Source organism: Thalassophryne amazonica, chromosome 3 (genome assembly GCF_902500255.1).
Source record: "Thalassophryne amazonica chromosome 3, fThaAma1.1, whole genome shotgun sequence".
Taxonomy (NCBI): Eukaryota; Metazoa; Chordata; class Actinopteri; order Batrachoidiformes; family Batrachoididae; genus Thalassophryne; species Thalassophryne amazonica.
In genome coordinates, this window is record NC_047105.1 from 59472388 (window position 1) to 59489733 (window position 17346).

At 40.5% G+C, this 17346-nt stretch overlaps 1 protein-coding gene across 3 annotated transcripts in view; it reads left to right on the plus strand.

The window, feature by feature from the left end:
- Nucleotides 1-215: 215 nt before the first annotated feature.
- The window catches only part of rab44 (RAB44, member RAS oncogene family), a 57897-nt gene continuing 40766 nt past the window's right edge, over nt 216-17346 (plus strand). The window contains exons 1-7 of one of the 3 annotated variants that reach the window (XM_034166421.1): nt 216-440; nt 595-2763; nt 2794-5244; nt 8539-8603; nt 9879-9964; nt 10070-10204; nt 10289-10370. In XM_034166421.1, coding sequence (XP_034022312.1) covers nt 613-2763; nt 2794-5244; nt 8539-8603; nt 9879-9964; nt 10070-10204; nt 10289-10370 — 4970 coding nt within the window. In that variant the 5' untranslated portion in view covers nt 216-440; nt 595-612. Of the gene's footprint in view, nt 441-594; nt 5245-8536; nt 8604-9878; nt 9965-10069; nt 10205-10288; nt 10371-17346 lie in introns of all 3 variants that reach the window. The other 2 variants (XM_034166418.1, XM_034166419.1) reach the window with 2 other exon arrangements.

The following is a 17346-nucleotide window of genomic DNA, read 5'->3' on the forward strand; positions in this document are numbered from 1 at the left end:
AAATAATGGTGATTCTTTTCACAGGCTGTGAAGCCACATAAACATGTAATTCTGACTGCTGGTTGTCATTTTTGCAAAAGAAGACATTTATTGTATTCAGATTTGCTTGACAGTCCCTGTTGGTTTAGGTACTCAATAAATGTTTTTTTTTATAAGGGCAAACTTGTGCTGTTCTTGTGTAAATTCCAAGGTAATATGTTTTAATATGCAAGAAAGAAAGAAGAATTAAGAAGTATTTAGTGATCTAAATGTAATAGAAACAACTTAGATATGAATCAGGATGTGTGTTGTGGGCGTGAGTGCTGTAAGCATGACCAACACAGGAAGTTATCACAGTTGCAGTCAAGAAACTTCATAGGTAGTTTTTTAGTTTCGGGCTGCTGTTCAGCAGAAGCTGATGATGTTATGAAGCTGTGAGAACGAAGGACCAGGAATTGGAAGTAAGTACTTCTGTCATGACTGACCTGCATTTGGCTTATTTGTGCTAGAAAACTATGTTCTATGTCTGTGCTATGTTCTTCAGTGATGTGGTTTGGCAGTTTGCTTTTGCTCATGGTGCACTGATGGTATATAATTAAATATTTCTTGCTTCAGACAAGAAGAATAGAAGTTATGTCTACTCAAAGTGTCAAGAAAAAAAGAATTGCTTCACGCCGCCGTGTAAAAAATCAGGAAGAAGAAGCTGTTGATTATGAGTTCCATGCAGCGGACAGTCCATCTGTGTTACGGGAAGAAAACACAGAAATATTAGCCGAAGTGGTTCACAACACTGATTCCCAGTCTGCAAGTCAACATCTACCTTCACCAGTTATGGGGAACAGAAGAAAACTTGGGTCTAGCCGAAGAAGTAAAGGAAGACGATATGTCGAGGGCCTTGTTTCTGAATCATGGAATGATCAAGAGGAAAACGCCTTGGGTAACGAGTTCCTTAACACACCTTCAGCACCCACAATGGTAACAATGAGGCAAGAAGAATTGAGTCAAATGAGTGAAGGTGAATTAACATCTGTGACACATCACAGCTCACTATATCCATCAACTTCATTTGACTTTTCTTCTGAGATTCAGGACACCAACAAAACAAATACTCCACAGTCCATACAAAATTTGAAAGAGCATTTTGATGAAAAGGACTGCAAACAGACCTGTTGTGAAATCACACATGAAAAGATGAATACATCAGAAGCTCTTTGGAGTGACAATGGTAATCGAATCCCACAAAGTGTGCATAGTTATTGTGTATCTTCAATCACAAGTTTAAAAGAACGTCCATGTTCTCAGACTGAGCAGCAGTCTGGTGACCAATCGCATGTCGTGGATGATGAAAAACTTGTAAAGTCTGTATTAGTACCCAAACATCAAGCTGATGCAAAACTGATGAGTGGAAATGTACAAGACCACTATTTGGTTCCTGAGGTACAAGTAACATCAGAAGACAAAGTGTCTTGTATCACATCTATGGACAGCACAAAACAAAACGCAGGAGAAGCAGCTGAAATTCAAAGCATTGAGCAAGCCCCATTTGCAAAATCAGAGCAGGCAACCATGAATGAGAAACAAAGTGAAGTCGCAGCTGATCATCAACCAGAGGATAATGTAAATGAAATGCATGAGCTGGAGATTGTGTCTACACAAATGCAAGAATTGCATCAGACTCAGAGTTGTGGCCTTGTGATGCATGGTGCTAACGACACCTCGGATTTTGGACATCTGCTGGAAACTGGGAAAAATATGGACACGCATGAATCTGAATTCAATGTGAACAATTCAACTGCTGATGGTGAACTGCCAGTTCCAAAACAACTGAATGAACATCTTATTGATGAAAGCAATGTGGACATTTTAACCCTCAGAAATAAAGATCATGTTTGTGACTCTGAGGGATTACGGATCAATAGCCCTGAATTGGTGGAGGCTGAAGCCAGAGGTGTAGATGATGTAAAATGCAGTTGTGAACAACTAGTGCATGGGAAAATGGAAGCACTAGTTTCTGGTGTTGAGGGTTCTGAATGTTCTTTCCAAATATTGCAGTTAGAAACAAATGTCTCTTTGAACTCCCAACCTATGGATGATTCTGAGAGCACAGAATTGCAAACTGATACAGACTTCAAACCTGCAGGGGAAGTGAGCTCCACTGAGGAACATTCTCAAAACTCAGCAGATACATGTGATGAGAACACAGTGTTCCAGAATACCACGGGCAATAACATTGTGGCAGCTGAAATTACTTCAAGTTCAGATAAAGACCAATTTCTGAAATCCACAGAGGACATCAGTGTGGAGGAGAACCTGGGGATACAAATGAAAGACCCTGAGAATCTCAGTCAACTTGAAGAATATGAGCCATTTACAACAGAACTGATGCATGTACAAGAAGATTCACCTTCTCAGAACCTGTCAAATCACAGTGAGGCAGTGATCTCCATCACAAGTGTTGTGGATGAACTTTACCAAGGGGCAAGTAGTCCTGTTGCATTGGATCAAGATATGGACATGAAACAAGGAGATGATGTGGAAACTGCAGAAGACGCCACCATAGAAAACTGGACAGAAAATTTGGTCAAAGACCCAGTGAGTTTGGTGGATAGTGTTTCTGGGGGGGATGAAGTTGGAGAAAAATGTGATGTTCCTGTTCGAGAAGACTCTGCTGTCACAGAAATTGATGGGACACAGGAAAGCATAGATGTTGTTTTGTTTTCTGCTCCATTTCATGAAGAAAATGAAAAGGTACTTGCAGAGCCACCTGGTGATGCATGTGAGGAAAATGGAATTTCAAATGCTGCTGATTGGGATAACATTCAACAAGATACACAGCAACAAATGCACTTTATAGATGATGATATGCACACAAGCACCAAACAGAAAAGGAGAAAGATGGGTTCAACTCGTAGGATTAATCTGAACAGAGGCCAAGACGAAGGAATGGACACCAGAGATGTAACAAAAACTGAACATTATGCTGAAGCCAAGGAGACAAATGAGTCTTTTTCAGGTGCAGAGAAGAGAAAAACACTTGAGCTTAAATGTAATGAAAACAACCTGCATCAGGTATTAGATGAACAGGATGTTGGCAGTATTGTGACAGACATGACCCATACATTAACACAGCTGACTGTTAAAGAAAATGACCATTACACTGACATCAAAGTGACTAAACAAACAAATTTGGATGAGGCTGTAGCTCGCGAGGAAGTCAGTGAATCAACAACCTGGGAATCTGCATTCACCGTGATGGATAATAAAAAGACGATAATTACAGAAGAGAAAACATCACCAGATTCAACTCCAAGCCAAATTAGTCAAAAAGACGCTGAAGAGGCAGATCAGGTATTAAATGAAGAAATATTTGCTCAAAGTGTCAATAAAAGAGGAATTGGTTCACGTCATGGTGTACCAAAACAAAATGAACAGGGAAATACTCACGATGAGTTCCGTGCAGCAGACGCTCCCTCTCTGTTCAAGGGCTACGAACAGGAAGAAAACACAGAAATGATGGTTGAAGTGGTTCATACCAATGATTCCCAGTCTGTAAGCCAACATTCACCTTCACAAGAAGCCTCGGGGAACAGAAGAAAACTTGGATCTAGTCGAAGGAGTAAAGAAAGAAAATATGTCAAGGACTATGTTGTGGAATCACAGAGTGAGCCCCATGAAGAACCTGTGGAGAACACCTCAGGTCATGATATCCTCAATACACCTGCAGTGGTGGCAACTGTGGGACAAGAAGAATTGCAAGAATCTTCATTAACTGCATTAATTGAACATCCATGTTCCCAGACTGAGCAACACTTGAGTGACCAGTCTCATGTCATGGAGACACCAGGTGATGTCAGTATGGAGGAAACCATGAGGTTACCAGTGAAAGAACCTAACAGTCTCAGTCAGCTTGTAGCATATGAGACATTTACAGTGGGTTTGATGCAGTCACCAGAAGATTCAACTTTTCAGAACATGACAAATCACGGTGAGGAAGTGATCTCCATCATAAGCATTGTGGATGAACTTTACCAAGAAGCATGTAGTCCTGATGCATTTGATCAAAATATGGACATGAAACGGGGAGGAGATACAGAAACTGCATACGGTGCCACAGTAGGAAACATGGCGGCAAACTATGACAAAGACTCACTGAGTCTGGTAGATAGTGTTTCTGGTCAACGTGGAGGAGAGAAATGTGATGTTCTTGCGAAAGAAGAAATCAATGCTACACAGGAAAACATAAATGTCGTTTTTTCTGCTGCAGAAAGTGACTTATCTGTTCAGTTTCATGAAGAAAACTCTAAAGTATTTACAGAGCCAACTGGTGATGTATGTGAGGAAAATGGAATTTCAAGTTCAGCTGATGGATTTAAGAGTCAACAAGATGGAGTGGAAGAAACACATTTTGAGTACAAGGACAATTTGGACACAAACACCAAACAGAAAAGGAGAAAGATGGGTTCAAGTCGTAGGATGAAGCTTCACAGAGAACAAGAGGGAGAAGTGGACAGCAGAGAGGCAACAAAAGACAGCGACTTTCACGTAGAAGTTGAGCAGAAGAAAAATGAGAGTTCTGGTGGTGAAATGGAAAAAACAGTTGAGTCTAAGTCAAACGTAAACAATCTGCAGCAGGTAAAAGAAAGTGAAATTATGAGTGAAGTAGCGCATAATACAAATACCAGTCAGGATTCCAATGCATCAAGCAGGAGAAGAAAGTTGGGCTCCACCCGGAAGAATTTTGGATCAAGAACCAAAGTGGAAAACTTGCATCGAAAGCAGGAGATGGTGGCGGAGACTGCAACAAGTGAAAGAGATGCCATAACTGAAAATATCTTTGTTGACAAAGAAATGCTACAATATCAAATGCAACATGATGTTTGTGGCCCTGAACGAGAGATGTTAAAAACTTTCCAATCAGTGGAGTGCAGCCTCATGTTGTTGGCATGTCAGTCAGTTGAAGAAATTGCTGTTTCTCACATCCAGCTGGGAGAAATGGAGCGGTGTCAACCTCCAAATGACTTTTCTTCAAGATCACCAGATTCTTCCGCGCAAGATTTTCAGTCAGAGTCAACAAGTGGTGGTCGAAAAAGGAAAATGGGCTCGCACCGCAAGACATGTGGACACCAGCTTTCTGAAAACCGAAGTGCATGTGAGGACAAAATAACAGGTGATAGAAATGGAAGACCAGTTGAAAGTACCAGAGATGCAGCTGCTATCCAGACCTCTAAAGATGAGAGTGAAGAATCACTGAAGAAAACACACGAGGTAAGAAACAGAACACAAATATCTTCATTTCATATTTATTGCAACAGCAGCACATAGCTTTGAGTTTGGCTCCAGTCACATTACTGCCTGCAGATGCTTGCTTGAGATAAAGGGGGTGATGATTAGATAAACACGTTTCCTCCCCGATCTGAGCCCTCAGGTGGATGTTGAAGTGGCGGGGCTGAGCAGCAGCAGTGACATGTTGCAGCAGGCATCATTTGACAGGCAGAGGGGGGAGCTGGGAACTTTTTGCGCCTTAAATATCTCGCTCAATTTAGAGGGATTTTTTTTAGACGCTCACATGACATAGTGTTTTAGTAGGAGGTACAGGGTATTTGTGTAAATGAGGCATGTTAGTGTATATGTAGGAAGAAGCTCAAATTAAAGGTCATATTGCCAAAATAAAGGTGATATATTCTTTCACGTTTGTGTTTAATAGCTACATAAGTTCCTTTAACTGATTACTATAGTCCATGAGCCACTCATCAATTTTGCCCAAATCGGTACCACTTAAGGGGAATAAACAACACTTAGAATCCAGCCTCAGTGTATCACGGCCAACACAAAAATGTATGATAGCCATCCCAGGGTGGTAGCTGTAGCCAGGTAGGGGTCAATGAAGAATTACACAAAGGTCAAACTTTAAAAATGCTCCAATCATGCTGAAAACTATATCACATTACTTGTCTGATCATAACGAATCCAAAAAGATATAAGTTGGACTATCTGTGTTGGAATGTTTTGGAGTTATGGGGTAAAAACAGCAAGAATGGTGATAAAGGTCAGTTTCAAGTTTGTACAGGGGTCAAAAGTTAAAGTTGCTCCGATTTCAGTACAAAATGATGCAAATTATTGGTTGAAATAAAAGGATTAATAAACGGAATAGTTTTGACTGTGTTGAATGTTTGGTCTCCAAGGTAAAGGTCAAACAAGGTCAACTATTGGATTCTATGACATGTGACATATGTTACCTTGTAACATGATAACTAAGCATGACAGATGGTGCAAACTATTCCTTATTAGAACCCTATTAACCCAAACAATAATTTGCATCTTTTTTTTTTACTGAATTTTAGCAACTTTAACTTTTGACCCCTGTACAAACTGAAACTTGACGTTTGTAACCATTTTTGTTGTTTTTACCCCATAAATCCAGAACATTCCATCACAGACAGTCCAACCTATACCTTTTTGGAATTGTTATGATCAGACAAGTAATGTGATATAGTTTTCAACATGATTGGAGCATTTTTTAAAGTTTGACCTCTGTGTAATTCTTCACTGACCCCTACCTGGCTACAGCTACCACCCTGAGATGGCTATCATACATTTTTGTGTAGGCCGTGATACACTGAGGCTGGATTCTAAGTGTTGTTTATTCCCCTTAAGTGGTACAGAAAACCTGCTTGGCCCATGGACTACTAGTTCTACTGTAAATATGTCCTTTGCAGGTGCTATATAATGATTGAAGCTACATTTTTACATTAGCCTGTAATGTTGATATTTAACCAGTCAAGCTTAACATCATGTCAACTTGTTCTTATCTGATCCTCAAACGTGTTCCCCGAGTTTGGTCAAAATCAGTTCATTGTTCACACAATGCCCCTGTGCGCACAACTGCATGTGGGGTTTGAAAAGTATTTTTCTAACTACAGGCAGTTACCAAGTCAAATAAATAAATAAATAAATATATTGTGCACTTATTGCTGGCTTCAGCCTGAATGATTGGTTCAACACAAGCTCTTGCAAGGTGCACAGATAAATGACACAACAAAATGGCACAGTTAACTGAAATGAGGAACATGAAGTTGCAACTATAGTTTTCTCATCATGAAAAAGAAGAACAAGAACTTGTACCTGGAGTCTTCAGCATAAATATGTCATCATTTCTTGTTAAGGTTTTTATCTGTTGTGGTTTACATTAGCAGCAAAACAAGAAGCTTGTCAAATGACTTAATCTGACAGTATCCAAGAGAGCACAAAACTGTGTGGCAAACCATTTTTGTTAGTGAAAATTAATTTTAACAGATGCAGTTGGGGCCATAAGTATTTGGACTGTGACACTATCTGTTACCTAAAGACCACTGAGTTGCAACATGCACAGTTTCTCCAATCACAGTGACTGAAGCCTATAATTCCTTCAGAGTTGTCTGGATGTCTTTGGCTTTCCTCACTACTACTACTACTACTACTACTACTACTACTAGTGCCAATACTCCCTTTTTGAGAACTGCCTACTGCAGACAGATTTACAACACAGTACCATACCGTTTGCATTTCTTAATGACTGATGTAAATTAAGTTCAAGACATATTGCAAATGTTTATGTATCCATCCACTGACATGTCTATAGATAAGTAACTTGTATTAACAATAATGCTTATACGGTGCATCCAGAAAGTATACACAATGCTTCACTTTTTGCACATTTTGTTATATTACAGCCTTATCCCAAAATAAAAGTAAATTAATTTTTTCCCTCAAAATTCTACTCACAACACCCCATAATGACAACATGAAACAAGTTTTTTTTTTTTGCAAATTTATTAAAAATAAACTTGTTTGGGGAGTTTTGGAAATTCCTCTTTGCAGCATCTCTCAAGCTCCATCAGGTTGGATGGGGAGCATTGATACACAGCCATTTTCACATCTCTCCAAAGATGTTCAATCGGATTCAGGTTTGGGCTCTGGCTGAGCCACTCCAGGACATTCACAGAGTTGCCCTGAAGCCACTCCTTTGATATCTTGGCTGTGTGCTTAGGGTCATTGTCCTGATGAAAGATTAACAATCTCCCCTTTAACATCATTCTTGGTTTGTCCTCTGACATGGAAAAAATGAATTTAGTCCAATTTAGAATAAGGCTGTAAGATGAGAAAATGTGAATAAAGTAAAGCACTGTGAATACTTTCCAGATGCACTGTATGTAGTTTGTCCAATTACTTAAAGCCTCTGACACTGGAGGGACTGTGTATGAAAATGGTTAATGCAATATTGTTTGTTGAACTCCTTGAATTAAAGGTTAAAGTCTGAAGGACATGTTGAATTTAATTTTTTTATTTTGGCTCCATTGTGGTGTTCAGAGGAAAATTATAATAACTGACACTGTCAAAATTTAGACATGACTGTATGTTCACTATTTTTGTCTTATTACTAAACACCTGCAACCTTTTTTTCTATTAGATGTCTTTTTTTTATTGTAATTTTGCATTGTTGTATACAAAAAAAATTTAAAATTCTGGAATTACTGTGACTCCATTCCAGAGCAACCACATTAAGAAATGTTTCTCCTTTAGGTTAATGAAAATGGCAGAAGACCATCACGTAACTGCGGTTCAGAGTCGGGGGCGAACTTTCCAAGGTGAGTCATCATCGAAACAAATTAAACAAAAACACTTCAGCCGCACATTAAACTCATGATCTGCAGCGTCTACAGACCTACTATATACATTTTGGGTACAGTGGTTATATATCTAGTTGTTACAAATACAGCCTAATACTGGTTGAGCGTGATGATATTTTAATTCTGAGCCATCGTGGCTCAACAATGTATTTCTGTTCAGCCACAGTTAGTTTCCTTGAGTCACATAATGTATATGGATAACATTAAGAAGATGAAAATAACATGAAAATGTTATTAGCCACTGTAGATAAAAGTAAATGTTCTTCAAGTCACACTGCATTTCTCTTAGCATCTGGCTACATGTCTGTTGGGTAGCACTCACCCAACTAATACAGTAGTTCTCACGGTGTGAACAGGGTGACCAACTGTAACAATATAAAGTGTCAATGAGCAAGACTCGAATGAGAATAATATAATTTCCTTGAGGCAGCAAGTTGAACTGATTTTTGATGCAGAACTTACAAAAAGCTTGAGTTTGATCATTATTTAAATTTACAAAATTAAAATGGACCCGATTCCGCATAAGCAGTTGAAGCTGATTGTAAGTAAAATGGGCTGCTTTTCTTAAAATTTGTATTATTACTAATGTTAAAATATCAACTAATTCTCAGGGAGTATGACTGTTTTTCACCTTCTAAAGGGTGTATGTGAGAGAAATTGTTTGAGGACTATTAATTTAATGTGCATTAGAGTGCATATCTCCACAAAATTCTGTGGAAAACGACAAACACCTTTTTGATGGGTGGGTAGAGGAGTGCTTCTCTTTTTTTCCTTTTTTTTCGGCAGATTAACTGCCCACGGGTCTGTAGTTAAGTGGGCCTAGAGTCTTCGGCTGCTAAATTTATAGCACCAGTTCTATTGTTTCTTCTGTCATTTATAGAATTCTTGTGCTTACCAACACTGTAGAACATCTGGCTGGATCATTGTAACACTTTATTTTGTAAATCTTGATTAGTAAATTACACAAACACTGCTAAAAAATAGAAAACAGACAAAAATGGTGAAAACACATTTTTCCTTTCCATTTTTCATCAACTTTGCAGTTCAACAGTTTCATCATCTCTATTTTTCCAGCAGACTTTTGGTAGGAAACAGTAGTGACTGACTGCTAAAAGACATTGTTGTAAATTGTACAAATGCTATTTACTGTGTAATTTATGCCAACGCATCTTCTTTCACTTGTATTCATGAAATCGTACAAACAAATTCTACCTCTGGTTGTCTTTTCCACAGTGAGAAATCACCTGAACATGTCACAGTCCAGCAGGCACGTGCTGAAGTCCACTTGGTTCCAAAGAAAGAAAACAGACATTCTTTGGGTACGTAGAATAACAATATCTTTGCTACAGAGATGATATTTAGTGGTAAAGAGCAGGATAACATAAAATGTGGTGGAAAAAGCTTTTTCTCTGTCCCTCCCATAGGTAATACCAAAGGTATAGATGTTACACCACAGTGTTATAGTATTGTCATGGTTGGAAACAGCGGTGTGGGAAAAACGTCTTTCATGAAAAGAGCTCAAAGCGGAGCATTTTCTTCAGATGTATGCGCCTCTGTTGGTAAGATGCTGGTTTTTCTCTTATGCCTACTCTCATACATAAATGTAAATTTGCATGATAATGTACTATAAATGTACTTCACAGGCATTGATTCTTGCACGGTGACTGTGAATGTTAATGGTAAAGCAGTGGTGTTGCGACTCTGGGATACAGCAGGTCAAGAAAGGTGAGTTATCTTTTTTAATCTCTGTAATTGTATCTGTCTTCTTTTTTTTATCTTCATGCACAAATTTCAGTAGGTTGGGTGGGGAGTGTTGCTTGACAAATGTAGATATCTCAACCTCTCCTTCCGACGGTTCCACCTTTTTGGATCAAAAAGGGGGGAGAGGCAGGGCAAAAGGTGTGCAAAAAAATGGGGAGAGGCCAGGCTTGTATTTCGTTTTGTGATCAATACCTTTAACCTTTAGGAAGTTGTGTCATCAGATGGTTACCAACGATCATAAAGTCTTTTGACCATTAACTATAACACTCTCCTGTTAGCGGGTCAGTATTGGTGGACAGCCACTATTCACTCCCTCCTCCAGCTCCATATCCAACAAGAGGCTCTCTCTGCTGCCTTCCTGAGCCTTTGCACTGACTTCTTTCTCTCACTCCCAGTCAGACCCATAGCTGTCAACAACTTCCAGTCCAAGGCTAGGACACCTTTGCACCCTACTTCGTCCGGGTACAACCATGTCCACCATCCTTTGTCCCTACAGTCCTGCACCAGATCTTTGTCGCACTCAGATTTTCTCTCAAGTGCCTCTTCACACCCTTCTCCCCATGGCACAGTGAGCTCCACCAGGATGATTTTACTTCCTTCAACGGAGAACAGGACTGCATCAGGTCTTAAGGTGGTGTGGACGACATCTGGGAACTGGAGTTTCCTCTTCAGGTTTACCCTGAGCTCCCTGAGCTTGGGCTGACTGCAGGAGACTTTCGCTGGTTTTATTGGGTCCTGGTGGCTTTGCTCCCTCCTTGATGAATGTTATTATAGATGGCACCTTGTTCATTCATTGACCTTTCCTGATTCTCTCCTACTCTAGGATGTCAGCAAGCACAGCTAGTACTTTGTCATGGTGACATCTGTATCTACCCTGGATCAGAGCAGTCTTACATCCTGTCAGGATGTGTGCCATGGTTCCCTTTTGGCCGCAGAGCTTACACATTGGGCCATCTCTCATACCCCATCTGTGTAGGTTCACAGGAGTTGGAAGGATGTTATAGACAACCCTCAACAGGAAGGATTATTCTCCTCGAAACTCTGCAGATCCGAGGAAACTGATTTGTATCTGTAACACACAGATCAGTGTCCGCGGACTTATAAAACTTGCATGATGTCGTAAAAAAAGAACGCTTTGCGATAAGCATTTTAAAACTCAGTAACGATCACGATTAAAGAGTACAACACGAACACCCCCCGCCCCCCTCCCCATGATGAAATCAACAACCCTACAGTGCTACTCGGTACTCTTCAACCAGGGATGAGAGGGGTAGTTGTAGTTGCCCAGATTTGATGTACAACTTGACTGATGTGAAGCTAGGTACCTGTTGATCTTACATTCCACTACTGTAAGTGGGATTTCACACATGGTCATCATCCACATCACTCTGGGGAGCAGGCCATATTGGTACAGCCATGCTTAAAACTTCCCTGCGGGTGCAAATTTCTCAGTGTTCTTCAGCCAAACCTCTACTTGCTTCTCTATCCTGAAGATGTAATTGCCGTCCCTTAGTGACTCATCGTACCACTTTCCCAGACACTTGATGGAATTATTCTTGATAGACGGGATGATCTCGCCTTGTATGAGCAGATTATCCTTGTCGGTGATGTTACTCTCCCTAATAATAATGCTCCTTGATTTTCATGGCTTGAATGAAAAAAGAAAGACAGATTGCTGTCTCTCCAATAGAATTCAAGTTGCTTCATCTCCTCATTGTATACTGACTCAGTGCTGTTACTAATGAAATGCAGTACTGTAGTGTCATCGGGGAATTTGTGTATATTTGTTTTAGCATAGTCACTGATCAACATATTTAAGGTTTGAATACTGGTGTTGGTATGTGTAGAAGTAGAGGTTGCTGTCGTGACACTGAAAGTGAAGTATCCTGTTGTACAGGGATGTGTTCAAACCCACAACACCCAATTTCCCTGTTCTGAACAATCACTTTTTCCACATTTTATGTTACAGCCTTATTCCAAAATGGATTAAATTCATTTTTCTTCAAAATTCTGCACACAATATCCCATAATTACAACGTGAAAAAAGTTTTTGTGATTTTTACAAATCTACTAAAAATAAAAAGCTAAGAAATCACAGGTATTCACAGCCTTTGCCATGAAGCCCAAATTGAGCTCAAAGAATCCTGTTTCCACTTATCATCCTTGAGATGTTGCTACAGCTTCATTGGAGTCCACCTGGGGTAAATTCAGTAGATTAGACATGATTTGGAAAGGCACACACCTATCTACATATAAGTTCACACAGTTGACAGTGCATGTCAGAGCACAAACCAAGCATGAAATCAAAGGAATTGTCCCTATATCTCCAAGACAGGATTGTCTTGAGGCACAAATCTGGGGAAGGGTACAGAAAGATTTCTGCTGCTTTGAAGGTCTCAATGAGCACAGTGGCCTCCATCATCCATAAATGGAAGAAGATGAATCCATGAGGACTCTTCCTAGAGCTGCCATCCATCTAAACTGAGCGATTGGGGTAGAAGGGCCTTAGTCAGAGAGGTGACCAAGAACCTGATGGTCATCTGGCAGAGCTCCAACATTCCTCTGTGGAGAGAGGAGAACCTTCCAGAAGGACAGCCATTTCTGCAGCAATCCACCAATCACACCTGTATGGTAGAGTGGCCAGACGGAAGCCACTCCTGAGTAAAAGGCACATGGCAGCCCAGCTGGAGTTTGCCAAAAGGCATCTGAAGGACTCTCAGAGTAGGAGAAATAAAATTCTCTTGTCTGATGAGACAAAGATTGAACTCTTTGGTGTGAATGCCAGGCATCATGTTTGGAGTAAACTAGGCACCATCCCTACAGTGAAGCATGGTTGTGGCAGCATCATGCTGTGAGGATGTTTTTCAGTGGCAGGAACTGGGAGACTAGTCAAAGATGAATGCAGCACTATACAGAGACATCCTGGTTGAAAACCTGCTCCAGAGCGCTCTTGAACTCAGGCTGGGGTGACTGTTCATCTTTCAGCATGACAATGACCCTAAGCACACAGCCAAGATATGAAAGGAGTGGCTTCAGGACAACTCTGTGAAAGTCTGTGAGTGACCCAGCCAGAGACCAGACCTGAATCTGATTGAACATCTCTGGAGAGATCTGAAAATGGCCATCCAACCTAATGGAACTTGACAGGTGCTGCAAAGAGGAATGGGCAAAACTACCCAAAGATAAGTGCACCAAGCTTGTGGTATCATATCCAAAAAGACTTGAGGCTGTAAATGCTGCCAAAGATGCATCAACATGTGATTTATATATATATATATATATATATATATATATAATTAATAATAATAATAATAATAAATTTGCAAAATCCCCCCCTCCCAAAAAAACTTTTTTCTTATTGTCATTAAGGAGTGTTGTGAGTAGAATTTTGAGGAGGAAAAAAACTGAATTTACTCCATTTAGTAATAAATAATAATAATAACATAACAAAATATGGAAAAAGTGAAACACTGTGAATATTTTCTGGATGCAGTGTAGTTAAAGTGTAGCTATGTTTTTGTGGGTTTACTTGAAGCTATTGAGGGTCTGTGCCCTTCTGTTTTTATTTTTTTCCCTCCCAACTCCTCATTGATGTTTTTGGAATGGAGATGCTCACTTCACCGTTGGGATTTGATAGGTCGCACTGGAGCTTAGTTCCTAAATTGGCTCCTGGAGGAAAACCCCAACTAGTTATCCTGTGCTTTTATTACTTCCAAACGAAAGATCATGGTGATTCATGAAGCACGTAAGAAGGGTGACCTGACCTACAATGGACATAAGATTTGGTTCTATGAAGATCACAGTCCCAAAGTGGTGAAACTCGACATAAAGTTTAAGGGCGCCATGTCGGAGCTCTCTTATATATATATATATATATATATATATATATATATATATATATATATCCCCGCTCATAATTTCTAGTGGTTACTTCCATGTGTAACTGGATTAACAGCCTTAATAGGATGCGTTTTGCTGATTTTTTTTATTTTTTTTTATTTTTATAAAGTTATAGTGTGGTTGGAGCCTGCAGTAGGAAGTCAGATGTATGGTTAAAGCTGCAGTCTTCATCGTTTGGGGAAGGGGACCAAGAGGATGGGGATGTCCTGGCCCATGTGTGTTTGTTATAATTTGTTTTTCCACTTTGTTTTTTCTTACACTGTTTGCTTTTATTTGGTTTATTGTGTTTGGTCTCTTTCACACCCTTGACACTAAAGTGGCTCAATGATTGTGTCACCCTTTTTTGTCAATATGGAATTGTATCTACACAGTAATACTTCTGGAAATGTGCACATATGGCTGACAATAGTCCCATTAGATTGTTATCCTGGAATGTGAAGGGCATGAATTGTCCTGTAAAGTGGTCTAGGGTTTTCACCCATTTGAAACATCTTAAAACAGATGTGATTTTTCTCCAGGAAACTCATTTACATATTAAAGTACAAGGAGAAGAGCAATGGAGCACACACCCCTGAGGGGCGCAAGTGCTGATTGTCCGTGTGCTGGATGTGATACTCCCCAGGCTCACCTGCTGTGTCCTGTCCATCAGGAAGTTGGAGATCCACTGGCACAGAGAGGTTGGAGATTTTATGGTGGAGAATGTTGGGGATGATGGTGTTGAACACCGAGTTAAAGTCCATGAACAGGATCCTCACATAACTCCCTGCAGAGTTCAGGTGCTCCAGGCTGTAATGCAGTCCCATCCTGACTACATCCTCGACTGACCCGTTTGCCCGGTAGGCAAACTGCAGGGGGTCCAGGAGGGTTCCTGTGATATCCTTCAGGTGGCTCAATGCCAGCCATTCAAAACACTTCATGACTATAGATGTCAGGTCGATGGGCCTGTAGTCATTTAGGCTAGTCCTGTTATCAATCAATCAAGTCCAGGTTACACATAGACGGTTTTGTCGGCGAGTAGTACGTAGACCGAAGTTCGCGGTAGTTCCGGCTGTTTTCGCGGTGGAAAGGGGCGGAGCGTGCGCACGTAAAAAAAAAAAAAGAGAAAAAAAGAAACTCCGCTCCCTGCTGCTGTTTGCTGTTTGGCTGCTCCTCGCTCTTTCCCCAAAAAACTCTGTCATAATTGTGTTTAGAAACCAGTCACCATTTGTTTTATTATACATCTGTGTAGATAATTAATAAAATATTCTCTACAGACGATTCGCTCACGCGCACGTAAAAAAAAAAGAAAGAAAAAAAGAAACTCCGCTCCCTGCCGCTGTTTGCTGCGGGGCTGCTCCTCCGCTCTTTCCCCCAAAAAACTCTGTCATAATTGTGTTTAGAAGCCAGTCACCATTTGCTTTATTATACAGCTGTGTAGCTAATAAGCAAAATAATCTCCAGGACGATTCGCGCGCGCACGCACGTAAAATAAAAATAAAAAGAACCTCCACTCCACGCTGCTGTGGTGCTGCTGCTCGCTCCAAAAACTCTGTCATGATTGTAAAATAAAGGACAAAAGAGACATAAGTCCTGCTCACAGGCTGCTACCAGATACAGGACATGTTCACATCTTAAAACTCCAGACATCTCCATGTCACTACATATTCAGTCCCTGATTGGTCATCGCGGCACGATGAGAACTGCGGCACTACAGGAAGCGGCAGGATGAAACCGCGATTAAAAAGTATCAAAAGCCGTTGTTCGCGTTGTCGCTGTCGTCACGGGAGGTCTCCGGGAGTGCTCCCGGAATTATTCGACATGTTGAATAATTTGTATTCTATTGTAATTCATTATTATCAGGTTGTCCTAAAAGTTCCCTGAAAAGCCTTCAGTTAATTCAAATGCTGCAGCTAGAGTACTAACGGGGACTAGAAGGAGAGAGCATATCTCACCCATATTGGCCTCTCTTCATTGGCTTCCTGTTAATTCTAGAATAGAATTTAAAATTCTTCTTCTTACTTATAGGTTTTGAATAATCAGGTCCCATCTTATCTTAGGGACCTCATAGTACCATATCACCCCAATAGAGCGCTTCGCTCTGACTGCAGGCTTACTTGTAGTTCCTAGGGTTTGTAAGAGTAGAATGGGAGGCAGAGCCTTCAGCTTTCAGGCTCCTCTCCTGTGGAACCAGCTCCCAATTCGGATCAGGGAGACAGACACCCTCTCTACTTTTAAGATTAGTCTTAAAACTTTCCTTTTTGCTAAAGCTTATAGTTAGGGCTGGATCAGGTGACCCTGAACCATCCCTTAGTTATGCTGCTATAGACTTAGACTGCTGGGGGTTCCCATGATGCACTGAGTGTTTCTTTCTCTTTTTGCTCTGTATGCACCACTCTGCATTTAATCATTAGTGATTGATCTCTGCTCCCCTCCACAGCATGTCTTTTTCTTGGTTCTCTCCCTCAGCCCCAACCAGTCCCAGCAGAAGACTGCCCCTCCCTGAGCCTGGTTCTGCTGGAGGTTTCTTCCTGTTAAAAGGGAGTTTTTCCTTCCCACTGTCGCCAAGTGCTTGCTCACAGGGGGTCGTTTTGACCGTTGGGGTTTTTACGTAATTATTGTATGGCCTTGCCTTACAATATAAAGCGCCTTGGGGCGACTGTTTGTTGTGATTTGGCGCTATATAAATAAATAAAATACTTACTCGCAGTCCTTACGAAATTTGGTTTTGGTGATAGATTTATTTCAGGGATTTGTCTCATGTATACCTCCACCTGGCTTCTGTCTGTACTAATAAGGTAAAATCAGAATATTTTAGTCTGTCACATGGTACACGCCAAGGTTGTCCCCTCCCCCCTTTACTTTTTGCTTTAGCAATAGAGCCACTATCAATAAGTCACAGAATCTCTTCCTTTTTCCAGCGTGTGACTTGTGGGAGTACAGAACATAGGGTTGCTTTGTATGCAGATGATTTACTTTTATATGTCACAAATCCAACTAGTCCTTTAACATTTATTATGGCAGTACTCCAAAATGTTGGTTCTTTTTCTGGATATAGGCTTAA